The sequence below is a fragment of the Miscanthus floridulus genome, chromosome 16, assembly GCF_019320115.1.
Source record: "Miscanthus floridulus cultivar M001 chromosome 16, ASM1932011v1, whole genome shotgun sequence".
Taxonomy (NCBI): domain Eukaryota; kingdom Viridiplantae; phylum Streptophyta; class Magnoliopsida; order Poales; family Poaceae; genus Miscanthus; species Miscanthus floridulus.
Genome location: NC_089595.1, coordinates 23389248 through 23417090, shown reverse-complemented (window position 1 = coordinate 23417090; position 27843 = coordinate 23389248). Strand labels below are relative to the sequence as shown.

At 44.2% G+C, this 27843-nt stretch overlaps 2 protein-coding genes across 2 annotated transcripts; one reads left to right on the top strand and one right to left on the bottom strand.

The window, feature by feature from the left end:
* The first annotated feature begins 12617 nt into the window (after positions 1–12617).
* LOC136510101 (nuclear envelope-associated protein 2-like) lies at positions 12618–16989 on the top strand. The gene is made up of 6 exons (XM_066504667.1): positions 12618–12896; positions 14298–14735; positions 14812–14919; positions 15311–15778; positions 15894–15995; positions 16464–16989. The coding sequence occupies exons 2-6, from the start codon at positions 14538–14540 to the stop codon at positions 16629–16631; spliced, it is 1044 nt and encodes a 347-aa protein (XP_066360764.1). The 5' UTR covers positions 12618–12896; positions 14298–14537; the 3' UTR covers positions 16632–16989.
* An 864-nt stretch (positions 16990–17853) lies between these two features.
* LOC136510100 (pto-interacting protein 1-like) lies at positions 17854–21969 on the bottom strand. The gene is made up of 8 exons (XM_066504666.1): positions 21547–21969; positions 20210–20311; positions 19843–20090; positions 19637–19763; positions 19104–19377; positions 18888–19020; positions 18704–18790; positions 17854–18342 (listed from the first exon to the last, which is right to left on the bottom strand). Exons 2-8 carry the CDS (start codon positions 20289–20291, stop codon positions 18205–18207), a joined length of 1089 nt encoding a protein of 362 aa, XP_066360763.1. The 5' UTR covers positions 20292–20311; positions 21547–21969; the 3' UTR covers positions 17854–18204.
* Between the last annotated feature and the right edge of the window lie 5874 nt (positions 21970–27843).

Below are 27843 nucleotides of genomic sequence, written 5' to 3'. Positions count from 1 at the left end.
TAAAATAATATTGTAGTAACTCAATATCACTTTCTAGATTAATTGGAGGGTTGCTGCAGGATATCTCCCCCAATACCTATATAAAAGGTGGGTCTTATAGGAGTATAAGAGAAAATATGGCTCAAAAGTGGTAGTTGGGATAGTCCCATGATTTTGGGATAGTTATATCTCTCCCTTTCCTTGAGGGGAGATGATGAAAATATTAGTGGTCACAAAAAAAAAAAGAGATGTATTAAGGAACTGTTGGAGCAAGGAAAAAAAATATAACTGTCCTCGGTATGACAGTTTTACGAGGATAGCGAGGCGCAGGGAGAACTGGAGATGCTCGTGCTACAGTTGCAAAGCAAAGCTTCTTCACGTGAGCCGTGAGGTGACGAGAAAACAGCTACTCTGCTCTCCTAGTCCTACGGAAAAAGGGACATCGGACGGACATCATGCATGTACATGTACTATGTACCATGCGGTACGCGCACAATTAATATAATTCATCACTATAGTATATAGATATAATAGTGGCGGCCTGGTTGGGGATTAGTTGTACACAGTCGTACAGCGACGCGTGATTAGTACAGATGATGCACATGCTACGGTGCCATTGTCAAACCAGCTAACCTCCTTCCTTAATCCTTCCTTGGTGGACGATCATCTCTTCTGAATTCTGATTCAGAAATAATGTGGGTACCGCGTCCGTTTCGTCCAGACGTGCGTTGGTAGGCCTCAACGCCCACCTGATGGGCCCAACACTGCCATCCGCACAGACGCATCCATCTTGCGTTGCTTAAAATAATAAAAAAACACCTCCGTGACTTTCCTCTCGAATCACCGCTGCGCCCGCATCCATTCTCGAACCCACTCTCGAATCGCCATCTTGCCCGCACCGCCGTGGTGTGCTCCACCGTGACCGCGTTGCCGGCGGCTGAAACACGGCGGCGTGCTGCACCGCGCCCGAGCGCCGTTGCCAGCCTTCCTATCTCCCCACTGCCACTCACCACTCGCCGCCGAGTTCTTCGAGGCGACGCAGCGTGGTCCATGGCGACTACTTCGGCACGACGTTCTTCACCATGCCCAGGTGCTTGCTTGACGCTATCCTCCCTCTCCACTGCACTCAAGCGCTCCTTGTTGGCTACCATAGTTCCCCACTAGGTAGCCTTCGACGACGTCGTGTTTCAAATGTTTTCAGGTGTTTTAGAAATATGTTTTCAAGTGTTTCATTTGGATATTGTCTATGTTGCAATGACTATATACGCATGTTGCAAGTATATGTTTTAAGTGTTTCAGTTGTTTCAGACGTATGTTTCAAGTGTTTTATCTGTATGTTGCAGAAGTATATCTGGATGTTGCATAACATGCTTGTTGCAAGCGTATGTTTTAAGTGTTTCATACGTATGTTGCAAGTGTTTTATCTATATGTTGCAAAACTAGATCTGGATGTTGCATGCATTTGCAATGGCTTTCAAGTGTTTTCAGGTGTTTTGCAAGTGTTTTCAGATGTATGTTGCAAGTGTTTTAACTGTAAAGAATGTATGTTGCAAGTGTTTCATCTAGATGTTATAAAAATAGATCAGGTGTTGCACATGTTGCAATAGGACCAACTGCTGCAGTTGCTGGGGTGCCGCCGAGCGGTCACATAATATCCTCGCTTGCATGCGCGTGGAAAAGCATACGAGACACGACCGGTCTCCGCGTGTTGTAGGTCGGGTAGGTGGCGCATGCGGTCCGGGTGGCGCGGGGCCGTGTGGGCGCATCGGGTGCAGACACGGGAAAGGGGTGATGGCACCGGCGTACAGATACGGGCGTCCGTCCAGACGTCCAGACGCTAGATGTCCCCATTCTTTTCTTTTTTTTTTTGATCGCAGATGTCCCCATTCTGATTCTGACAGGGATATATGCTTGCAGTAGGTTTGTGTAATAAAAAAAGAGATAATATATCTTGGTGTGGAAGGAGGGCCCCGACCGTTAGAAAAATTGTATGCCGTGCACCGGTGCAACGTGAGGCAAAAAGGCATGGGTTTTATCTGGAAATTTGGAATTATAGTTTCCGTAATTTAAAAAAAGAGTTATCAAGCACTCAAGATGAAAACTAGATTGTTTCTATGGTCATTAATTTTTTTGCAAGACTCAGTTATAGACACAGACGCTCACATACATGAGCCCCAACTCACCCCTATGAACGCACGCTCACACACTCTACCCCTATGAGCATATCCGAAGAACTAAGTTGGACCGGCAAAGGGGTGATATTGACGAAGTCACCACATGCGTCTCGCTGTCGACAGGCATGTCGTCTACCACTAAAAGAATAGCACCGCTAAATCCTAGAATAAATAAATTAAGGAAAATACGAGCACATGTGTGAAGTCGGGAACTTTTACCCGAGTGGGCAGGTTCCACCATAAGGAACCCAACCAGCTGAGCTACGGTGCCAACTAAGAAAAATATTGATGTGACATTATAGCTAAAGATGAAAGAGAAGAAAATGGTTTCTTGTATATGAAACTATTTCTACACGACAACCAAGATACAAAAACATATGATTGGTAGATGATACTGTAGAGAAGACAATTGATTGGACAAAAATTAATTTTGAAGAAACTATCCATTAGAAATGTGATTTCTATGTGCAGTGTCTGCTTGACTTTGTAAGGGCATGAAATCCACCTCTAATATGCTTTATGGCTTGGGGCGAACATTCCTGGCGACGCTGCTAGTCAGAGATAGCCGGTCACTTCTATGTGCGGCAGGCCTCTGGCGGCGGCGCCATGGTCCCTGATGTCATGCGCACCTTCGCACATGCTTGATGCTGCCGCTAGAGAGCGTTGTCTTGTCCAAGGCCCGTGGATAGAAAATTGGGATGTAGTTTGGGTATGGAGCTTATATGAAAAGCAGCGACATAGAAAATTGAGCGTAGCTTGGTTGGTTGGGTTTTTTTGGTAGAGCTTATCCACTTATGTAAGTTCTTGATTTGGCATTGGTGTTTGATTTTCTCAATCTTAAGATCTACCTGCTCAATCTTTCAAAGATACTCTTATACGAGTAGATTGCTAGAGTGTGTGTCATGTGTTCATAGGGTGAGTGCTTGTGTGTATTTTGTGTATGCGCATGCCACTATATGATTTGGGGGGAAACTATCATTTCATATTAAGCTAACATGGTTATATAGCTACTTAGCATGGTGACATAATATTTTGTTAACATGTTAACTTGATCAAAATTACTAGAATACTCCCACCGTCGCGAAATATATGGAACCCATAGTTCAAAATTTATACCAAAATATAAGGTATTCTGGATCCTTAACTCTTTTCTCATTTTACTTTTTTTTCAAGAAATAACCATTTAACCTTGGTATCATCTAAAACAATCTGCTGATAATAAGTAAGAAAAGCAATAACTCAACTACTCCCCATCCTAATTATCAAAGAGGTGCGGGAACTGAACCAGGCTAGCAAGTATGCCAACTATCCAGCCAGCGCCACGCACTAGCTCGTCACTGCGATCACACACACAGTGCACAAGTTCTTTCTAATCCTGCAGCATGGCCATGCATGCCGTATGCATCTTGGTTGAGGGGCTCACGGCGTACACGTGAGCACAATGAATACGGGTACCTACGAGTACGTGCATACGGATGGCATTGGGTCACGAGACGAGCGAGATGAACTACTACCTACCTACAGCCAGCATAGGAATGATGGCCATGGCACATTTGCATGGCACTATGGCAGGGGCTTGGCTTGGCTTCACGTGCCAATGTAGGAGAGGAGTAGGAGTACCATGTACCTGTGAATGGGCGCGCAATCCAGTAGATGGCATCGATATCGCTGGCAGAACTTAGGCTTGTTTAGATGCCATTCAAATTCCAAGTTTTTTCACTCTCTCTCCATCAATCAATTTTTAGCCGCTTGCATGGAGTATTAAATGTAGGTAAAAAAAATAACTAATTGCACAGTTTAGTTCGAAATCACGAGATGAATCTTTTGAGCCTAGTTGGTCCACGATTGGACAATATTTGTCAAATAAGACGAAAGTGCTACTATTCATCGGGTTGAAATTTTTTCGCAATCTAAACGAGGCCTTAACGAACCATCCCTGTTCTTTTACCACCGCAGCCGCAGCATAAGACAAGATTACATCACAGTATTACTTGTTGATCGAGTTTTAGCTACGGCGCCTTTGGAGTGGAGGAGAAATACAAAAAAAAAACCGTAAGGATTTAGTTCTTGTAGCATCCTTTGATTTATATATAGGAATAGGCCATAGGAAGACTAAGGGCATGTTTGGATGATGCGGTTTTTGAAAACTGTAGTAACACAAAACTGTGGTTTTATAAGCTAAAGACACACAAAACCGTGGTATAGAGAAAAAAGAGATCATGAGTGGAGTTTCTAAAACTCTAAAAAGACTAGAGTTTTGATAAAACCATGGTTTTTGAGACTACAAGATTTGTTGCATCCAAACACCTAGTAGCTTTTAAAAACCAAAGTGTTTTATAAAACCATAGTATTATTTCTCCGGTACTTCAAAAATACTTTGCATCCAAATAGGGCCTAAAGCGTATTTGGTACAAATTCTCGCAAAAGTGTTTTAGGAGATGAATCCAAATATGCTAGATTCCGATTAATAAGATTTTTTCTTAAAAATTATATCAATAAAAATTTGTTTCAAAAAATATATTTTTAGGCAAAGAACAACTTAAATACTCCCTCTATCCTAAAATACAAAAGATCCAATTTTGTCTAAAGTCAAACTATAGTAACTTTGACCAAGTTTATAGAAAAGAAGAGAAATACGTGTGACTTCAAATTAGCTTAATTGGATACATTATGAAATGTATTTTTTTCATATACCTCTTTGATATGGTAGATGTTAATACTTTTCTTTATAAATTTGGTCAAACTTAATATAGTTTGACATAGGACAAACTTGAATCCCTTATCTTTATTGCACTAAAAAATGATTATAAGTAAAAAAATAAAATCATTAGCAAATACGGGAGGGAAGAGAAACAGAAAAGAATCGGTGTGAAACCACACTGGACGATTCAGGAGTCCTGGCAAAATATATGAAATGTTTCTTGGCTGAAACGTTTCACTCGTAACCCATTTGGTGTCGTTTCAAATGATTCTTGGGAGAATCAGAATCGATTCGATCAACCAAATGGCTCCTAAAGGAAAAATTATTTTTCCTATGGTTTCATAGGAAAATACTATCTTTGTCCCTCAATAAATCATTTCATAGACTTATCTTAAGTCAAACTTTTTTATGTTTAATCAAAATTTATAGATAAAGTATAAATATTTATGACATCAAATGAGCACATTATGAAAATATAGTTTATGATGTATCTAAATATACTAATTTAGTGTCATAAATTTCAATGCTTCTTTTTTTTTATAAATTTGGTCAAACTTTGAAAAGTTTGACTTAAGACAATTTTAGGAATTGATTTATTTAGAGACAAAGGGAGTAGTTGGAAAAAAGAATCCACTTATACCTCATGAGAAATAACTTGTGCACAGGAAACAACGACAAGCAATGAATTAATGGCTACAGTTGGCGCCTAATCAAGCAGGTGCTCTCCATCGACATTTTATTAGTGCACCTCAAACAATTAGCTCTAAGCTAAATGTGACACATGGAGGAGAGAGAGGTCAAAAATCTTTGAGGTAGCGCGAAGAGAGGAACTATTTTTTTGTGTGTATCCTAATGGCTAATGTATAAGAAATATAACTACTCTATCTCTCTCTTGATAGGATTGAATAAAAAACACCTTACATGTTGGACATATAGAATGAGATGATATCTATGAGACGGTACTTAAACTCTTGTTATTGGAGGAGCCCTAAGAGCAGGATACCTAGGTGGAATAAAGGAGTAACATGAATTTGTTCTAAGAGCATGATATCTTTAGAGTTCCTTAGTTTTTCCTGTAACCAACCAAACACATAATTCCACACCATTCCTATATTTCCAGTTTCTTAGGTTTACATATGCATTCCTATCATATTCGTATTTTTTTCTATTTCCGTGTTTTCTCATTCCTGTGTTCTTAAGGGGGTGGGGTCTCTTTGAAACACAGGAATAAATCATACAAGAATTCTATTTTTGTTCATAAGCTAAAAGTTATCTTTAGTTGTTGAAATGAAAAAGATAAAATTACAATTGAACAATGCGATATCTGAATTGGAGATGGATCCGAACAATCCAATTTTCATATCCGAGGATATTCGGATCCATATAAACTAGAAACTAAGCGCGGCGTTGCCGCGCAGCTGCCAGTGTTAGGCTATCCATACCTATCAGTGAAGGCAGTAAATTGCAACATTCATAATAATGTAAATGAGTGGTATCCATTATTCTCATAACCAAGAAAAAGGCATTTATCATATTTTGAAATACTACACGTCATTGGTTAATATGGAAGTGATGTTTAGCAAAAAAAAAAAAGGTAAACCAAATGAAGCAAATGGTTCCCTTCACTGCAGCTGCATTGTATTAAGGAATGTATATGTCCCTTAAGAACTACACATTTATTTGATATACAATGCATACCCTGGTTTATTGTTTTCAGTTTGGCTATGAGGATGTTAGCACTTTGAGTAGGCAAAATTGAAATCGATTCAGACAACACAACAGCTGAAGAAAGGTGTGCACAACTGGTTGAAAGAGCCTAAAAGTATTATCCATGAAATATGAAATATGTGTTGAATTAGCTGACAAAAGTCATTCAAACTATTATCCATAACTTCGAAAAAACAAAACGACAAAGATTGTACCTTTACGGTGATTGCATGAACATCGTCATACAGGACGGGTGGATTTATAAGTGAACTCATAGGAAGGATGTCGCTAGAATGAGGTAGTGTACTCATAGCAAGGGTATTGCAGCACACTATCATTCATAGAAGTTTCTGCAAAGAGCATGACAAAGAAAATGATATGTGATTTAGAAGTCGCAGGAATAAAAGAGATTGCTAATTTTAGGAGGCACGACTAAAACCCAAGTACGAAAAGCGACGCTAACAGAGCAGACCTATGGGAAGCAATGGAGCGATGCTTCCTGATTTGTGAATCGTGCAACATTTAAGGCTTACGTTTTTTTGGGCTTCTCCAGTTGATGCAGCATTTATTTACTGGCTTCGAGAGATATGATAAAAACGCAAACTGACTGCATTAGCAACCATGCAATGGTTAGGAAGCAAATAACAATAAAAATAGGTAGTCCGGAACAATAAGTGATATAGATTAGCATATGGCAAACATCAGCATCATTCCATTTGGTCATAAAAGTATTTATGACAATCTCCTTGTGGCCTCAGAAATGCAATTATGCATTTTGCAGGTCTACTTTCTCTGCACAGGTATAGGCAAGGGCTTACAGCAGTAGGTACAACTAAGATTAGAAGGGAATTATATGTTTTCATATGCTCTATTCCAGGAAAAAGGAATACAATGTGTCTCACCGTTTTCCTGTGAGCAAAGACGTGTATTTGTTCAAAAAAAGTCACAAATCACATTAGATATCCGAACTCCCTAGGTGCATAAGAGAGCAGCAACATGGACCATATCAGAGGCCACAATGCACGAAATATAAATAAAATAAATTATTTCTTGTAATTGAGCGGTGACATAAAAGAGGTTCTGCTTCATTTGCAACAGTTGGTCCAATGCAACGGCCATCTTGGAGGGAAAAAAAAGATAGATGTGTTTCATATCAGAAAAGTATGACAACCATTTTGCCTGCATATGGCTGATTGTGATTGAGCTAAAATAAACACATGGTACCAGGCATATGATCCCACATGTAGATTCATAGACAGGTGCAAAGGCCATTTGACTAAGCATTGTGTGGCATCATTCATGCACTAACCACCTTGGTAAGGTTAGACTGAAATTAAAATTTTAGTGATAGAGTGAAACACCACCTGATCAACAGGTATCATCATCAGGGTTTCTGTCTGATCAAGGATTCAAATGCTTCATTTTCCCGTCGAATGGTGGACTCAAATTTTTGCACCCCAGTGGAATATTCATAAAAAAGGAAGTAAACTTTTAACTTCCTTGATGAGCTAACTGAGGCATGAAAAACAAAATAAATACAAAAGAAAATTTGACGTTGCCTAGAAACTGGCCAACTGCATTTGTATCAACAAATTGGCTTTTACGTACAGAAGTATGAGCATCGCCATGTTGACTATTGCTGCTATGTCGACAGGGGTAGGACCATACAACCTACATGATAGGGAACAAATACTTGAACAAATACTAAGCGTGGCTCTGTCAAACATGTAACAGAATAGAAGTAAATATATTTATAAGCGAAATCATTGATGATAGCATCTTTCATTGTGTAAAGAAATTGTTGCTCCTATGGTCTGTGGCAGCGGCCATGGTCACCGGCAGGCACATGTACGTAGATATTTCATGCCTGAATTAGTATCCACAATTTATACACAATCTCTTTCTGACCATGCAACATTTTTAACAGGCATCTATATGATGAGAGGAAGAGGTGAGTTAGGATATGTTTGTTGACTCAATTTGGGAAACAGAGAAACATGTTTTTACAGAGGTAGTGTGTCGGCAGGGGTAGGACCATACAACCTACATGAGAGGGAACAAATACTTGGAACAAATACTGAGTGTGGCTATGTCAAACCTGTAACAGAATACAAGTAAATATATTTATAAGCGAAACCATAGATGATAGCATCTTTCATTGTGTAAAGAAATTGTTGCTCCTATGGTCTGTGGCAGCGACCATGGTCACCGGCAGGCACATGTACGTAGATATTTCATGCCTGAATTAGTATCCATAATTTATACATAATCTCTTTTTGACCATGCAACATTTTTAACAGGCATCTATATGATGAGAGGAAGAGGTGACTTAGGATATGTTTGCTGACTCAATTTGGAAAACAGATAAACATGTTTTTACAGAGGTAGGAAAAAACATAGTTGAAATATCAAAGCTGAGGATATAAAAGCATATGTTTGGGAGAAAAATAAGGGGAGGTAAGCAACCTGGCATGTTGTGGACTAACCTTACTCCAACTTCAAGTGCAGGAATATTCATAGACCCTTTGAAATTGCAACTGTAAGAGGGGGGCATGTGATCCTGACATCATCTACTATAATCTGAAACATATATAAACTTTGAAGACCATATTTGGATGACCCGGAAAATTGGGAAGGACATTAAAGAATGAAGATGCAAGTAACAGCAAGAGTGGAAACAGAGCCAATGCGGGACATCCGCTGCTCTCCTTCCCCCGACTGTTCATGTGTGCAGACTGCAGACCTGCAAGCAAAAAAGGAGGAGATCGTGAAGGCAAGAGACGGTGGGGCAAGAGACTCAAGAATGGGCAACAACACAGGAGATCTAACCTGGTTCGGTCGGTGCACTCGCAGATCGGTCATGGAACCACTGGCCCGGTTGCGGAGGTATCATCGTGGTCAGGCTACACGCGGAAGAAGCACCTGCGATGCAACTCGCCACACATGGTGCTGTGCGACGGCGGCGGAGGAAACCTTGACCGAACGATTGGTGGGCGGCCGGATGTGGGCGGCCGCAGGGAACCCCCGCCACCAGCACAGCCTAGATCGGCGAGGACGGTTCCGTAGCCACCAGGCCTTCCTCCCCACCGGATCGTGCTCCCCACCATGAAAGATGCCTCGACGGGTGCGGAGGCGGCGCTCGGCTGGAAACTGCTCTCCGGGCTGGGAGGGGCCGGGGCCGGTGCGGCGCCCCTCGTAGCGAGCGCGGCAGTGGCGCGACCTCGGCGGGGGCCGGGGTGACGGTCGGCAGCGCGGCCTGGGCGGCGGCTGGGACGGGGGCGGTGCTCGGCGAGGTGGCAGTGGCGGCCATGGCGGAGGCGCGGCCGAGCCCGGGCCTGCTGGAAGAGGACGTCGGGGCCTCCCGCCGAGGTGGCGATCGGCGGCGCGGCCTAGGCGGCCTGGGACGGGGACGGCGCTCGACAGGGACGGGACCGGTGGCGGCGGCGGAGGTAGGAGCGCCAGCGTCGGCCCGGGTTCACGACGATTCGTGGGTGATCAGGTTTGCGGGTTGATGGGCGAAGGCCCGATCAGACCCGCATCGGACGGTCAGTATTGCGTAACGGGTCGATCGAACGGCTCACAGGTTAATGGGTGACGTGGCCCTAGCGGGTGCCCGCGGTTTGGGTGCAGGATTCCTATAGGAAGATGTTGAAAGTGTGCTATCCAATTTGATTGTTGGCACGATATATGCTAGAAACATTGCTGCCTAATAAATAACAATCGTCTATCTAAGAGCTTGATTGGTTGATAGCCAAATTTTGGCTACCAAAACTTAGGCAAGCTAAATTTTTGGCTGCCATTTTGTTTGCTACCAAACTTTGCCAACATCTCACAATTAGAATGCCAAATCTATGTCAAAAATTTGTGTCCTACTTTTGGCAACTTCTTCTTGCCAAAACTTTATGGTAACTTTTGGTAGCCAACCAATCAACCCCTAAAATCACGGGTGGTCCTAGAGCTGTCCAGGTGCGACATCACATTGTTCTATGTATGACAAGGATGAAGTTGAGCAAAAAAGAAAAGCTTTAAAACTAAAATGCACTTTGGCAGTTCATCAATAAAATCGAGCCTAAAAATAAAGTTTAAGGACTAAAACAACCTCTTTAATAGTTTTTAGATAAAACTAGGCCTAAAAGAAACAATTGAGAACTAATATGATCCTTTCGAAAGTTAAGAACAAAACCGAGCCTTGAGTAATACTCGGAGGACAAATACTCTAACAGGTACCTGCTATGTCAAAAAAGAATGTGCATCCTCTTGTTTTTTCAAGAATTCATTTTAAAAATACTAGATATATAAAAATGGTAATATTTATGATGTATAATAAGTATCATTAAATTAATACCAAAAATATGTTTATATGATGAACATATCTGGAGATACAAATGTTTACACTATTTTCTATAAATCTAATCAATAAAAAAAGTTTGATACATGCGAAAACGATATATGCCTTTTTGGGACGACAGTGAAACATATAATATTAGTCCTTCCATGTTTTCTTGACAAAAATGAAAGTTAAAATCTCTAACTAACTTACTATCAGCGATAATACTCCTCCGCGGGGCGTCCGTTCCAGGCAACCTGTCCGGACGCGTCCTTGGGCCTGCGGACCAGCTGCCCAGGCAACCAGCCTGCTTTCTCCCCCAACTCACATCTCCACTACGCGTGTTCTAAAAAAATCTCAACTGCCATTTTCCCTACTCACCCAACCGTGGTCGCGGTCGAGGCCGCCTCCACTACGCCTCGCCGCGCCGCCAGTCTCGACCTTGAAATCCGCCCCGCGCGGCCGCTCCACCAAGCCGTCTGCTCGCTCCACTCTGTCTCGCCCACCACGGCCATCCCCTGCCGCACTCCATCCCGCGTCACGCCCGCCCCAATCTTGCACCCTGCTGCGCGGGCGTTTCTCGCCGTGCCCCTATCCACCTCACCCGTTGCAGCCATAGCCTACACCGCGCCACCACCACCCCGACGCCAACCAGGAGGCGGTCGCCGCCGATACAGTAATTCCCCACCAGGTAGGACATGGGCGCCGGCGGCGTCGTGTTTCAGACCTATGTTTCAGGTGTTTTAGTTGTTTCAAATGTTTCATGTGGATGTTTCAAAAGTAGATCTTGGTGTTGCACATATTGCCAGGCTACACACGCATGTTTCAAGTGCTTCATCTGTTTTAAACTTATGCTATAAATGTTTCATCTGGATGTTTCAAAAGTACATTGTGGTGTTGCACAAGTTGCATTGGCTACATACGCATGTTTCAAGTGTTTCATCTGTTTTTAGATTTATGTTGCAAATGTTTTATCTAGATGTTTTAAAAATATATCAGGCGTTGTATGTCGCCGTCCGCTTGCTGCTGCGGGTGCGCCGTCGTGGTTCACGTGCCAGAGCCAGAGGCCTGCAGACGTCTCCGCAGCGCGCATCTGCAGGGGGGCAGGTGGGGCACGGGTCCTGGTTCCACCGTGCGGGCGTGGGGTGCGTTCCACCGTGCGGATGCTGGATGGGTGCGGGGGCGCGGTTTACGCTGTGCGGGGCGCGGGCCACTGTTTCCTACACTGGCACTGGTTGGGAAGAGGATGGAGCGCGTGGAATGCGATGCGCGACGGGAGCGCGAGAGGTGCGTCCAAGTGCAGGCCTGGGGCTGGACATCTCGGCGTTAGTGGTACCGTACTATCAGTCATACAAGTATAAAACTGTGTCTACATATATTTTAGTTGCAACTACTGCATCTCAATCATACTTGTGCACATCACAGAATGAATAATTCATCCAACTTACAATACAACCGAAATAAAATTGAAGCCACATCTACAGATACACACGGATACGGTGGTATTCTGAATTCTGACCGCATCGCGCACCTCGCCGCACGTACTGGGACTGGACTGGCGGAGGGACACGCCACGCGGGACGTGTGCTGTGCCGTGCCACAGAGGATCCATGTCAGCACGTGGCGCACGGGCCTCGGTGAAAAATTTTGGAGCTTGCCGCGCGCCGCACGCGGGGCCCACACGTCAGCACCCGATTTCAAACCCAGCGCACACCTCATCATCCATTAATTTCCGGGATCCTCGTTTCGTTTCCCTTCCCACTCTTCCTCTCTATCAGCGCCGCTGCTCGCCGGCGCCGCCTGCCCCCAAGCCCCGGAATCCGCGGGGGACCGGAAACGCTTGCTCCCTCGCCCTTATTTTCCTCGGCCGCCGGAGCGAGCGTCGCCTCCGGGCAGCAGTCCCTGGTTCCTGGTGGTTCTTGCCTCCTCTCCTCGTCTGGGTGGGTGGTGGACTAGCGTCGTCTTCGCTGGAATCCACCTGCCTGCTCCGCCTCCGCTCGCACTGGAGGTGCGTGATTCTTTTCCTTCGCCGCGTCCTCTGTTCGTGCCCAGTTGTTCGCCTGCGGCCGTGATTGCCAGCTTTCCTTTGTCTCATTTGCACCCTTCTTGTTTTTTGGTCCCCTTGGGGGGTAAAATGTTGGGATCTCGGAAGATTTTGATCGGCGGTAGCGGGTGCTCTCTGATCCGTGTTTCTTCCACTTAGCCCGAACGAGTGGACTCGCCTGCGTGCCCGGTTTCAATTCTTTTTTTCAAACTTATTCGGCCTGTTCATGTGCGGAGGGACCCCTCTCGAAATCCTAACAGTAAACAGATTTTCTGAGCTCTGGTGCGGGAAAACCTGGAGTTTTTGGGGTTGTACTAGGAGATCTCTGTTTAGGAGTAAACGTCAGTAGTAGACGGTTCTGTTTTGGGGTTTAACCAAAGAATCTTTGGAAAATTTGAATTGGTTTGAAATTACAAGATGCTGTTGTCCTCCCCTCGTTGCAAGCACTGACGAAGATGCCTTTACTTGATTAGTCCTACATAAGTTATTTTTTTACAGAGCAGTACAGAAAGGGCCATTGTTTAGTCCTCTGGTTCTGTCGCACGCAATTAACCTATATACCGCGATGAATCACGTTGACTCTGTGCACCAAAAACATGTTAGTCCTAAATTTGCTGCGCAATGCGCGGGTTGACTAAGGTGGTATTCGGATCCAGCGACTAAAATTTAGGAGGTGTGTCGGGAGGATGTTGTATGGTGTGTTCGGATACTAATAAAAAACAAATTACATAATCTGCCACTACTCCACGAGACGATTTTTTTAAGCCTAACTAAGCCGTCATTAGCACCCGTTTACTGTAGCACCATGTTGTCAAATCATGGACTAATTAGACTTAAAAGATTCGTCTCGCAAATTAGTTGTAAACTATGCAATTAATTTTGTAATTAGTTTATATTTAATACTTCATGCATATGTCCAAACATTCGATGTGACAGCGACTAAAATTTAGGAGGGCAAATAAACACCACCTAAGTATGTCGGCACGTAATTTTATCCCCGTTTTTTCAAGTCTAATAAATGACATGAACAAGTCACTTGCAGTGAGTGTGGACAATTTCTGTTTCCATTGCTCTGGTTTCGGCTCGTTGTCGATACAATCGGCCTGTTCGCTGGTTGGTTTCTGGGCTGGTTTGAGCTGGCTGGTGCTGGTTTATTGTGAGAGAAAAATACTATTGGATGGCTGATTTGGGCTGGCTGAAACCAACAAGCAAACAGGCTGAATATATTTTTGGAGTACTGAAAGCTACGCTTCTGTCATTTCACTGCAAAGACAAGTGCCTGGCTCCACGTGAACTCGTGGCCACTTGACCTGAAGAAAAATCGTTTTCTTTCACTCATAGTTTTTTTTTTTTTTTTTTTTTCAGCCAAAGCTACTGATTGGCTTGTACTGACTAGCGAAGCCAAAGAAGGATTCTTAGTTGGCAATCAGAGGTGTTTGGTTTGGTCAAACAAAGCTCAGCTCCCTCCTTTTGTCTTGCCCATGGGATGCTTGCTGTGAGCTGCTCGTGTTCATACTTGTTGAGATAATAAAACAGTGTAGCATCTTGCGGTCTTGCCCTTTCTGACTGGAAGAGAAGATAAGACGTGCTGTTTTGTGGCCTGCTATGTCTGTCTCGGAGAAGGTGGTGCCAGCATCATCAGTTTCTTCGTCGTCAGATTTGGATCCGCTGTTGAAGGATCTTACGGAGAAGAAGTTGAGCTTTAGGAGGAACGTGGTATCATTGGCTGCCGAGCTCAAGGATGTGAGGAACAAGCTTGCTTCCCAGGAACAGCTGTTTGTAAGGGAATCTCAAACTAGAAAGGTTAGTCTGTAGTTTGTAATTGGTACCTTCGGGGTTGTCGGTGGAGTTTGTGCTGACTAGGAACAAATCTTAACAGGTTGTGGAGACAAAAGCAAGGAGCATGGAAGAGGAAGTAAGCAAGCTGCAGAAATGCTTACAGGACAAGGATGAGCAACTGCGTTCATCCACAAGTAGCACGGAACAGGTAAAGAGCTTTCACAGCAAAATACACTTCTTGCAGTTTAATGGAGATGTGATCTAATTTTTGTTTACTCTGAATCTCCTTGCGAACAAAGCCCAAAAGATGTTGACTGTAATACAAAGCCAACATTTTGGAGTCAATATTTCTGCTTGCAAAATTGCTTTGTTTGGTCATTAAATAAACTTTTGATCATGAAATAAATTTTAGCTTGACTTACTTTGTTAACCTGATTCAATTTTTACTAATCAACTTGGTCGAATGATCATGGCTACTAAATTTCTGCTCTGAGTGTCACTGTGTTAGTGGCTAATGATTTTAGTTATGACAAAATATTTTCTTTATTCAGGCAAGCCAAATGCAGTTCCTTAATAATGTGTTTTCTAATTATATACAGTACCTCCATGAGTTGGATGATCTTAGAACACAACTGTCATTTACTCAAGCTACAGCAGAAGCAAGTGCTGCATCAGCCAAGTCAGCTCAGATGCAGTGCTTGTCATTGCTGAAAGAGCTGAATGAGAAGGACATCTCGCTCAAAGAACATGAACTTCGAGTGAACAAGCTAGGTGAGCAGCTTGATCTTCTCCAGAAGGATCTGCAAGCAAGGGAGCTCTCACAAATGCAACTTAAAGATGAAGTTATAAGAATTGAGACCGACATCATGGACGCAGTTGCCAAAGCTGGGTCTAGGTCTGACAAAGATAATGAGCTGTTAAAGGTCTTATCTGATGTTTCACCAAGGAATGTCCAGAACCTCAACAACCTTTTGAATGCTAAGGATACAGAAATTGCGAGGTTGAGAGAGGAAATCAGAATATTGTCTGCTCACTGGACGAACAAAACCAAGGAACTTGAATCACAGGTATACTATATTTCTTTTATCCATAAAAGACCTCCATAATTTGGTTACAAATACTTTGTTTCCTATAACGCTGAATTGAAGTATATTTACATGAGATTTATTGATTTTTGAGCAGTTAGAAAAGCACCGGAGAACTGATCAGGAGCTGAAGAAGAGGGTTCTGAAGCTTGAATTTTGCCTTCAAGAATCTCAGTCTCAGATGCGAAAATTAAAGAGGGTATGCTCCTTCCGGTTCCATAAGGGGATCAGTTTAATTTTATGTTATAGTTGATTGTCAGCATATTCTCCTTCAGGTTCCACAATTGTAGTCATTTCCTTTGCTTGTTAGCATACAGCTAGAGGGAGTATATATGCGTTGATTCGACCACTATTTTCTATTATAATATAATCAAACATCCTAAAAAAAGTATATTTCAAGACAAATCTCTACATATGATCAAGTTTGTAAACTAAATACCATAAAGTTATTTGTAATCAAAGTTTCAAAAAGTTTGACTCAAACCTTATCCAAAATGGCAATTGTTTGCAAACCGGAGGGAGTTCCTGAATTGGTGATGGGACTCAACATTTTAGATGTGTTGCCTTCAACATGTGAACCAACCATCCTTGCTAATGCAGTTTGCCATAATTGTGCGTGGAAAATATTCATATCAATGGTCTGATCTTGTTTACATTTATTCTGCAGATGGGGGAGAAAAGAGACAAGGCTCTCAAGGAGCTCATGGACCAGGTGGCCATGAAGCAGCCCAACAGTATGTGCCATGGCAACAAGGAGAATTTTTGGGAGAGCCAGGGATTCAAGTTCATTGCCTCTATGTCGATGCTGGCACTAGTGATCCTCGCAAAGCGATGAAGCAGCATCGTATACCCAATCTCGTGTAAAGAAGTTAGAGATTCCATCCATCGTTAGGTGAGCAACTAGCTCATAGTTTAAGCAGGTGTCAATGTAGCGTTTACATTAGTTTGTAGGCTTGGGCAGCTGTGCATACTGCATGGTCAGATGCCTAGACCAAAATTTGCCGACATCCAATCCTAGTCTGCAGACTATAATAGTTGTAGTCTGTAATCCGTAGTGCAGTTTCTGCTGGTTCATGTAAACTCAGAAGCTGTCTTGTAGTCACAGCTAGTTCATGTCAGCTCATGAGCAGTCATGTAGTCATGAATCTACATTTTATAATTTCAGAGTAGCTTCAGCAGTTGTCACAGCTAAATCTAATTGGCTATAGTGTGAGGCCTGTGATCTTTTATATCTTGGGGTAAGCTGGTAACTCCAGCATGAGTATTGCACTCCTATGGCTGCGAATTTGCTAAAAGTACATGATGCTTTATGTGCACAAGCGTAGGCTTGGCAGCAATCATTGCAACAGAAGATCAAGGTATGATGCAAGTCCAACTTGAATTGGATTCTATGTCGTTGGTGAACACCCTCAAATCAAACGAATATGATCATTCACCGGAGCCCGAGGGCATTCTGTTTGGAGAAACTAAGGTATTAAATTCCTTTTATCAACACAATTTGCTCAGCTTGACTTGTAGGACCTGTTTGGATGACTGCCTGAGCTAGGTAGATCACCCAGGCTGTTGATTTTCAGCACTAGTTGTTAGGGCTAGATCTACCTGCCTGGGTGATTCCCAATCCAGGCCACAAAACAAACAGGCCTATATTCCATGGTGTTGGACTGTTGAAGGCCCTCTATTGATTGAAATATGATAATTCACCTGAAGGCATTCTAATCCGAGAAAAAAAATTAATTTTATCCACGAAATTTGCTTCCGGTCAATGTGAGTTATGCTCCGAGTGTGCACATAAATTTGCTCCCACTTGTAAACAAATTAGCACCGAATTCTGTGTCATACTTCCACGGTTCTAAATTGTAAGACGTTTTGACTTAATTAGATACACTGTTTTTTTTTACAATATAGACATATTGTATATCTAAGTACCATATCAAAAACTATATATCTAAAAAAGGCAAAACATCATACAATTTTGAATAGAGTGAGTAATAAAGTTTGCGAGTTTTTCTTAGGTGACTCTTTAAGAAAAAAAAAACGGCACCAATAAACAGGTCATCTTGCAACCAATAGAAAAGAACGTACCCAGTGCAAAGAGCTCCCGCTCTGTGCGGGGTCTAGGGTGTCAGTGGCAAGCCTTACCCTTGCATGTGCAATGCAAAAAGACCGCGACTCAAACCCGAGACCTTCCGGTCACAGGCGGTAGGACTCCACCGTTTACACCAGGCCCGCCATTCTTGCAACCAATAGAAAGAATCAAATATTGTGGGGATACAAGAAATCTTGTTTACAACTCAGGGGAAGAATAATCACAAATGTTACACGCTGCCAGCCACATGTCCGCAAGAACGACATCGACGACTCATATATCTTACTTATCTATCATACAAGAGGCGGGAGAAAAGCGAAGCTTATGACCCAGCATTTTCTCCTGGGTTAGTCGCCCGCGCATGCGCATTCAGCAGGGGTTGTAGCGCCTTGACAACAATGCTCATGTTTGGCCGGAAGTCTGCTTCGTACTGAACACACAAGGCGGCAACAGCCGCAAACTGTTTCAAAGACAGGAGCACAAACAGGGTTAAAAACCTTAGAATGGATCATCGCCAAAAAACACATGAACTCAAGAGCTAAAACTTGATAGCACCAGCAGCAAAGGATCAAAGCTTAGCATAATAAACTGATACTGAATGCAAATATGCTTTGAGAACAATGTTCAGTAGCAGGTCAAATTCTATGAGCGCAACATAAGAATTAGACATTTCAATAACAGAAGACAGTTTACTAATCTTTTCTTCTACAACCATCACTTTGTTCTTCATTAACCAGCTTTCTTTGACACTTCGCTAGACAGTTAATAAAGCCGACTTAAAAAGTCATGAATAGTTTGAGAAGAAAGGTTGTTCACGGTACCTTTGCAACAGCTTTCGGAGGATAGCCCCCTCCAAGTCTTGAGTCAACACATTGTCTAACCTTGTCTTCGCTAAGTCTTGGTGTAGCCTGCCAGTGTTGAATAAGTCATTGATTTGATTCACCCAACAGAAAAATACAAGTTAATTTTATCTTATAACAACTGGCATGTGTAGATGGAACTTACCCAAGTCACAAGACTCTGCTGTCCCCTTGGTAATGTATGGTCGACAGGTTTCCTTCCAGTCAATAGCTCAAGAAGAACAACTCCGAAACTATATACATCGCTCTTAGAGCTGAGTTGCCCAGTCATTGCATACCTGACCCAAAAAATGTAAACTTACGTTAAGCTTAATTATCTCAAAAGGTCTGTAGAGCAATGGAAAAGGAAATCACGACATACTCAGGCGCATGATATCCAAAAGTTCCGAGAACCCTAGTTGAGTGAAGCCGAGCTGCCATGTCAGGAGCTTGGTTTGACAAATCAAAGTCAGCTATCTTAGCTACATCATCATCAAAAAGAAGAACATTGCTAGACTTAATATCTCTGTGTATGATATGGGGTTGTGCTTTCTCATGAAGATACTCGAGGCCTTTTGCTGCTCCAACAGCTATCTTCACACGTTGTGACCATGATAAGACTGGACCAGGTTGAGCCCCTTTAACACCTTTCCTTCCTGTAAAGAGACATATTCTGCATGTGTTAAGCATGGTTTCTTTTTGGGTAATTTCCTTATATGTCACCGAGAAAACTCACAATCCCTGATATGCCATCACTGTGTGTATGACACATGGGACCCCCACAGTCAGTGGCATATCGGGATTTAAGGTTTAGTCCATTGCATATAAGAAATTATTCCTTTCTTTTTTTACTTGGACCATGAGACAGTACAACTCATGCAAAAGATAGAGAAAAAAGATAGCACAAGACAATACCATGAAGCATATCATGAAGAGAACCCATAGTAGCAAACTCATAAGCAAGGACGCGGAGTGTCCCATCAGCACAGTAACCAAGCAACTCAACAACATTTTCATGCTTCAGCCTTGATACCATAGACACCTGAAGATCAATTTCAGAATGACATCAAACCACAGACTAAAAAAGATGCGCTGCATTTCATAAACAGGGAAACACAGACCTGCGCCAAGAATTCTTGGTCTGGCTGCTTATTAGAATCCAACTTTTTGACCGCGGCGCTCCTACCATTTCTCAAAACACCGAAGTATACTCTGCCAAAGGAGCCCTCACCAATCAAGGCTTCATCACCAAAACCCTTAGTCACCTCCCGAATCTCATCTACAGGAATAGCAGGGACTGCAATTGGCTGCATTTTCACAGGCTGAGGACCCTTGGGAGGGTGATCAGCAGGGCGGTATGCATCGGCCCCTGCAGGTCAGTTGGAGTTTATCAGAAAAATATTGACCAAGCATCAAAAGCTAAATATATGGTATGAGAAATGGTGCTCTGCAAAGGATTACAACCAAAAAAAAGGTCCATGCTCTTACTTGCTGGATGGTGTCCTGGGTATTGAGTCCTGGTGTCTGGTACTTGGGTATCTTCATCACCGCAGCAAGCAAAGCACGACATGTTCTACCCAAAGACAAAACCTGGAAGTTGGAATCAAACGCCTTTGTATTAGAAGAAGCGGCGATATAGCATCAATCAGAAAACAAGAAACAAAGAACACAAAATCTGTTAGAAATCGAGCAACCTATTCCATAAGTAATTGATATCCATGACATGCACTCATCGCATCATCCATGGTGTAAACAGGACCATGTATAAATTCTCTCCCCTCTCCCCTGTAGTTCCACATCCATGTTCTCCACTTACAAACCAAATGTGAGACTAACATAGGTGCACAGCAACCAAATTGACCCACATGTTGCAAACAATTTATGCAAAAGGAAAACTTAAAATATGGAGGTATTTCTGTGTTCTTTGTTGTTTCCCAACAGCCCCCAGGTAGATTAAAATATATCTAGCAGGAAGGTACTAACTACTCAGAGTCACCACTTGCTATGATGCTGATCAAAGGACAGCTCATTCTGCATGGACAGCCTTGACAATTCTTAATACGCCACAGGTTTCATGCCACCTTAGCTCGAGACAATAATTATGCACATTGGTTGGAAATCTATTACTACTATTAGATTAAGCATCCCACCAGTCAGATTTGGGGTCATTGCACCACTGGACGAATACTTGCAATTACCCTTCTTTCTGAAAACAAGAAGAAATTCCTGAGCCTGAAACCAAATTAGTCACTTCACTTCGCCTACAGATTCTTCTCAATCGTGGCTACATTAAAATTTATTGCCGCATCACATGCATTTCATGCACTGCTGCTCCTCCACAGTACCAGCAGTCCAGCACCAAAGGGGTCACCTTTTCCCTCATGCCCACAGCTCACAATCATGCCATTCTCACACACGCCAGCTCGGCCAATTCAAAAGGCTAACATCGTGTTCGCTCCGGCTCTTTCCTTAGCCCTGCCAAACCTGCAATTGCTTCTGCAGTGAAGCATCATTTCGCTGAGCTATCAATGCAGCGATGAATCCCCAAATGATACACCGTGGCACGCCACGGACGAGCTACCTATCCAATCCAAGCAGGGTTCCCAAAGCGGCTCGACCGCCTTGGTGGAGCAGCGGCTGCTGGCTCCAGCCTTGGCGAGGGAGCGAGGCGACTGGCGAGAGGCGGGAGGGGGAGCCGCTGACGCCGCCGCCGAGCCTGGGACTGCCCCGCCGTCCGTCGCTACCGACGAATCTCCGCAAAACGCGCTGAGAGAAAGAGAGAGCTGCGAGAGATGGAGGAGCTGGGAAAAAAAAGTAGATCTCACCGGCTCCTTGTCCCTTCTCAGGCGGGATGGACGCCGCTGCCCCTGGATCCACGCGCTGCGGCTCCTCCTCCCTCCTCACGCGCGTATCCGGCGAAGGAGAAGAAGCCCGGCGGCCAGGAACGACGGGGGGGGGGGGGGGGGGGGGGGGGGGGGGGGGGGGGGGGGGGGAGGCGGGGCGGCGATGAGAGACGAGACGGCGCGGGAGGCGGGGCGGGCGATGCACGACGGCGCGAGGCAGCGGAGGACGACGCGGAGGGAAGCGAGTAGGAAGGCAGCTAGTACAGCGAGGGTAGGCCTTCCGAGTTCCGACGGACGGAGCTGGCTGTGCGGTCACCAGCGGTGAGCCGTGAGCTTATATACAGCTGCTTCAGCGAGTCTACTGTCCTCCGTCTTCTCCGTGTGCTGTTGGTCGTCTCGTCAGAAAACTCAGAGAACGCGTGTGAGAAAGAGCAAAAGGCAAACCCCCATGTGCCTGTTCCCATTTTTCTTCTCTTTTTCCTTTTTTTAAAAAACTCCGACGCTTTCATCTCACGCACGGGGAACTTTCAGTTGAACCCGTCCCTCTTTCAACTGGTCAAATCAAATTCCAAAACCTCGGCGATCAGCTTTCAGCAAATCAGCTCGAAACCTGAAAAATGTTCTGTTTCAGATTTGAAAATTAAGGGCGCGTTTGGTTCCCGCCACAGCCCCTGTCCACTGCCATAGCCATGGCCGCGCCGCGAGTGCAGCGGACGAAACGGCCGCCAGATAGTTGGCGAGTTGTGGCACGCGTTATGAACTAGCAGCTGCGGCGCGCGCCAAACCTTTCGCCATGTGTGTCGGGAACGTTTGGCAGTTTCAGCATGTCGCACGTGCGGCGCGCGTTGACCGTGATTCAAACGTGCCCTAAAAAGCTAACCGAAGAGACTCTTGTGGAGCTCTCTGATTTGGAAGAGGAGGAGACGTCAACGAAGCCAAGAAAGAAAAGGAGAGGAATAAGTGATAAATTGAACTAAGAGTGATTTAGTTGTAGCAAGCACCAATTCGATGTCCTCTTCTTCTCCTATGAGCGCCAGAACGACAACTTCCTCTTCTCTCGAGAATTTTGGATCTAGGTTTAGGGTTTCGGATTCAGATTATAGAAGGGAATTTTTGTGGTTGCAGAATTTAAAGGGAGCTTTGGGGAGGGGGGGGGGGCTTCTAGAACGGCAGCAATGGTAGGGTGCGCTATGGGTGGGACTGCAGGCAACTACGGAGGAGACTAGTTAGGGATGCACTATGGTGGGGGTGTCCTGTCGTGGCGGTGGCCGCGAGAACTATGGAGGAGGCTAGTTAGGACGGTCCACGGCAAGGTGTCCCACTGTGTCGGTGGTAGCACAGGGTGTCTTGTGCCGTGGCAGCGGTAGCGCGGTGGTGGATTTGGCATCGCCAGATCGGGAGGGGTGGCAGTTGTGGCAGAACCACCTGAAATAACACGCTTACGGGAGTGCTCGTCTTCCACCAGACACTAAGCACCCCGAAAGCAAGCTACAGCGGGCGGTATCCGTCAGTCACACCCCAAGGGAGAACGCGAAATAATGAGAACGAGTTACAATATAGGTCCATTTCATACATCAGAGTTTCTTAAAAGTACATTATTACAATACCAAATATCAGAATGCGGAATGATAAACAGTGGAATTTAAAATAAACATCTAGCGATAAGAACGAGGATCCGTCTGAGCCCACCAGAAGAATCCTCCACACAAAGGTACTTCTCATGCATCACCTGCAATAGGGGTAAATAAACCCTGAGTACACAATGTACTCGCAAGACTTATCCGATGAGTGAAAATAATTTCCCGACTCCAAGGAATATAAAAAGCTTTATGGTTTGCTGGTTTATTTTAGCAGAAAACAATACTAATAGTGAGTCCTTATTTATGTTATTATTATCGGCCGTATTAAGTTATTATCTATCAGTCTATATAAGCCCCTATTCTACTTTCAAGCAAGAGTTGAGCAATCAGTTCCATTTCATCATCTTCCATCTTTCAGTTCTTACTACGATGCTAGACCGCAGACAAGCCGTACCGGATTTTCTAGCGATTCGTGAACCAATGTGCCCAGCTGGGTGCCCCGAAGACACACGCCCCGCTTGTACCCCAGGCACAAGCAGGACCAACCCATCACTCTCCTGTCCTAGGTGTCTAGGTCCCCGTCCAAACTTGGACTCCAATCCTCCACTCATGAGTCCCAGACTCAGTGCGGTGCAAGGACCTCCACCATCTCCGCCTTCAATCAGTCGGTCTGGAAAGAGTCGGATCCACGACAAGAGAGCAACAAGTCTTCTCTGTGCCCAAACCCAAGTATACGCTCGGGACAATAGATATGTGACTTGCCTAGAGACTTATGCAACGACCGGTCCTTAATCGACACAGATAGGAAAAAAATATAACTGAGCTATGCCCTGTTAGCCGCAGGACACAACCCTTTACACTCACCAAAACCCAACCACATCCCTGCCCGGTCACCATTTTCCTTTCCAACATTTTATCACGAGTAATCATATTTATCACCTATTTATGAGTAACGACAGGTTACCCACGCTACCGACATCCTGAGCATAGCGGCTACTCGACCTATACTAGTAGAACTCATGGGTGGATATATTTATGCACGTAGTTTTTATAAAATGCCTATAACGTAAATGCACAACACATATATATATATCCAGTTATTATTCAAAATAAGGGTTATGCACCAAGGCTTGCCTTGGGCAGACGGGGTGTCAGCAAACTCAGCAACTAATGGCTCTGGGACTCCCTCCTGCACGAGAACCTCCTCCTTGTACTCCTCGATCACCTCCTTGTACTCCTGCTCGCCCGCAGTCACGAACTCTACCAACTTGTTATCTACATGCATAAAACGATGATGCAACGCTTAGTAATATGGCAACAACAACTCTTAAAATAAGAATACATCTACCAAGCTACTAAGCTAACTCTAATGACTAATACGCAAAGTTACCTATTATTCCCACTAAACAGGTATGAAACATTTCATATATTATCTTAGCAACTAAAGGCATCCTTATTGTTAATATCAATTTACTATATATATGATAAAACAAAGTGCACTAGCTACCATATTTATCAACCTATTCTAAGGCCACAAAAATTACAGTGAGCACATGATAATACAATGAACCTACTGTAAAAGAATTCTAGGGCTAGCACTTCTACCAATGCATCACAAAAATCCATTATCTAAATAACCATAATAATAACAAGCAACCTAGAATTAATAAGTAACCCTAAAACATCGTAGAACCATACAAACAAAATATACCAACAGATAGATAAGGAATTTAGAAATCTAACAAAATTTATTTCACAATAAATAAATAAATTTAAATGAGCTCTAGGAAAGAAAAAGATGATAAGGATGGATAGGTCTCGATTTAAATGAATTTAGGAAGAAGAAATAATAGAATCGGAGCTTGGATGAAAGAGATATTGATTTTGCTAGGTGGACGCTAATTAATCCCATAAAGGGTGATTAAGGAAAATGATTAGTGGCATTTGGCTAGCTGGTCACGTGAATTGGATTTCACGTGATGGATTTGGAGTGGGTCTTTGGTCATGAGTGAATTAATTCAAATGATGGACTTTGAGTGGTCTTTGGACTTAACGAGCACATAAGGACTGGAGTGTGGTGGGGTGCTGGTTCATTCATGCAGGTCAAGGAAATATTAGAGAATGAGAAGATCATTTGCAGACTAGCTACCTCAGCTGATTATTGCAGCTCGGGAGAAATCGATAGACGCAACTTTTATGGGCAAGAATAGAGAAACTTGATTTGGGAGAGCAAGATGGTGAGTGGCAGAGTGGGACGGCTCGGTGGCTCGGCATGTCCTTTTAAAGATAGGAGACGCGGGAATGGAATTAAGCAAGAGGAGGATAAGGAGGACGGCGAGAAGGTTAGGTATGGCTACTGTGAATGAACTGGAGAAGCGTGCAACAGTGTGTTGTAGTACTTGAGACTTCAATGTTGATAAACGAATGTGGTGTGCAGTAGACCATGGACCTGGACATATGTACTAGCTAATGAAGCTTTGCCTTGCCGTGTTAGCTCCGGCTGGACAAATGAAGTTTCTCGTCAGCCACTCATCAAGTCTCAAACGGGGTCATCGGTCAAGTCTACTTCTGTACCCAAATTCAGAACGACGATCGTTTGCCCCGTAGCGGACACGCCTCTCTGTGCTAGTGAAAGGGTCAAGATGACGACTAGAGGGGGGTGAATAGTCCTTTTTTAAAACTTAATCAAGTTGGCTAACCGAAACAAGTACGGAATTAAAACTATCGGTCTTGCCCTCTATCTATGTTCACTAGCACCTTGCAAAGATACTAATCAAGCAACAAAGGTGCCAGGCTAGCTAGAGCTCTCCTAACCAATTCTAGAAGCAAGGTTATACAAACCTATGCCACTAGTACTTTAAGCTACAAGGGAGCTCCTACACATGCTAGTAAGCAAAAAGCACAAAGCCAACTAAGCTCACTAGCAATGCTCAATAACAAGGCAACCAATGTCAAATTAGAGAGCGCAATTACTTAGCTACACAAACTAAGTAATATGACTAACAAGGTTACATAAACCAAATTAGCCACGCAAGGGAGCTACTTCTATGCTACACAAGCATGAAGGTAACTAGCAAGCTACACAAACTAACTAATTACAAAAGCAACAACACAAGCTTAATGTATGTGAAAGTAAACGCAAGCTTGTGTAACGGAGATGCAAACCAATGGGAAGAACAAGGTTGACACGATGATTTTTCTCCCGAGGTTTACGTGTTTGCCAACACGCTAGTCCCCGTTGTGTCGACCGCTCACTTGGTGGTTCGGCGGCTAATTGGCATCACCCGCCAAGCCCGCATGTCGGGCGCCGCAAGAACCTACCCTAGAAGTGAGGGTAGCTCAATGACATGCTTTACTAAAGTTGCTCTTCGTGGCTCCTGCGGGGCGAGCACAATGCCCCTCACAAGCTCTTCTCCGGAGTGCCGCACAAGCTTCTTGCGGGCTTCCATGGAGACCACCACCAAGCCATCTAGGAGGTGGCAACCTCCAAGAGTAACAAGCACCACTGGCTTGCAACTCAATCACCTAGTGCCACTCGATGCAACCTCATGATGCAATCGCACTAGAAATGCTCACTCACACAATCGGATGATCACTATCAAATATGTGTGAGATGGAGGGCTCCCAAGCACTCACAAGCATAGACACTAAGTCCCCCGAGGTGCTCAGCACTCGCCATGGCCGAGACCCACTTCTATTTATAGCCCCATGGGCTAAACTAGCCGTTACCTCTTCACTAGGCAAAAGTCGGTCTGACCGGACGCTCCGGTCGTGTTGACTGGACGCTGGACCTCAGCGTCCGGTCGCCCGCAGACGGCCACGTGTCACTAGCTTCAAACGCTATTCGTCAGATTTCAACGGCTACGAAGCTGACCGGACGCACTGGCAAAACTGACCGGACGCAAAAGCCTCAGCGTCTGGTCGTTTCCAGTAAGCTCCCCGAGGCGTATTTCTTCGACCAGACGCGTCCGGTCCACCTTGACTGGACATAGACCAGCGTCCGGTGCAATACCCTCGGTACTGTGCAGACCCGTCAGTTTGACCGGACGCACGCTGCCAGGGTCCGGTGCTTTCAGACCCAGCGTCCGGTCAGTTGACCGACGCCAGCGTCTTCGCGATCAACTCATTTTTCAATTCTAACTTCTTCACCCTTGCTCCAATGTGCCAACCACAAGAATTTGCATCCGGCGCAATAGAAAATAGGCATTCTATTTTCCCGAAAGCGACGAATACATCTCAACCCTGCAAACACCACCTCCTTTGTAGATGTGCCAACACCACCAAGTGTACACCACCATGTGTATGTGTGTTAGCTTTTCACAATCATTTCCCAAAGGATGTTAGCCACTCAACTTGCCACGCCACTCGATCCTAGCGATGATGCAAAGTTAGATCACTCGAGTGGCACTAGATGACCGATATGCAAACAAGTTTGCCTCTCTTGATAGTATGGCCATCTATCCTAAACTCGGTCATAAACTTCTCTACACACCTATGACCGGTGAAATGAAATGCCCTAGGTTATACCTTTGCCTTGCGTATTTCATTCCATCTCCTCCAATGTTGATGCAACACATGCACCAACACGATCAACAATGATATGATCCACTTCATATCATCACGTGATCATATTGGTTCATCGATCTTGACTTTACTTACTCTTTACCGTTGCCATCGTCCATCGGCGCCAAGTCTTGCT

Coding starts and splice junctions, on each gene's coding strand:
- LOC136510101 (XM_066504667.1), top strand. CDS start 14,538: ATGTCTGTCTCGGAGAAGGTGGTGCCAGCATCATCAGTTTCTTCGTCG. Junction 14,736..14,811: donor GGGAATCTCAAACTAGAAAG/GTTAGTCTGTAG, acceptor AAATCTTAACAG/GTTGTGGAGACAAAAGCAAG. Junction 15,779..15,893: donor CCAAGGAACTTGAATCACAG/GTATACTATATT, acceptor ATTTTTGAGCAG/TTAGAAAAGCACCGGAGAAC.
- LOC136510100 (XM_066504666.1), bottom strand. CDS start 20,291: ATGTCGTGCTTTGCTTGCTGCGGTGATGAAGATACCCAAGTACCAGAC. Junction 19,378..19,636: donor TCTTCATGATATGCTTCATG/GTATTGTCTTGT, acceptor GTCTCTTTACAG/GAAGGAAAGGTGTTAAAGGG. Junction 18,343..18,703: donor CTCCGAAAGCTGTTGCAAAG/GTACCGTGAACA, acceptor TCTTTGAAACAG/TTTGCGGCTGTTGCCGCCTT.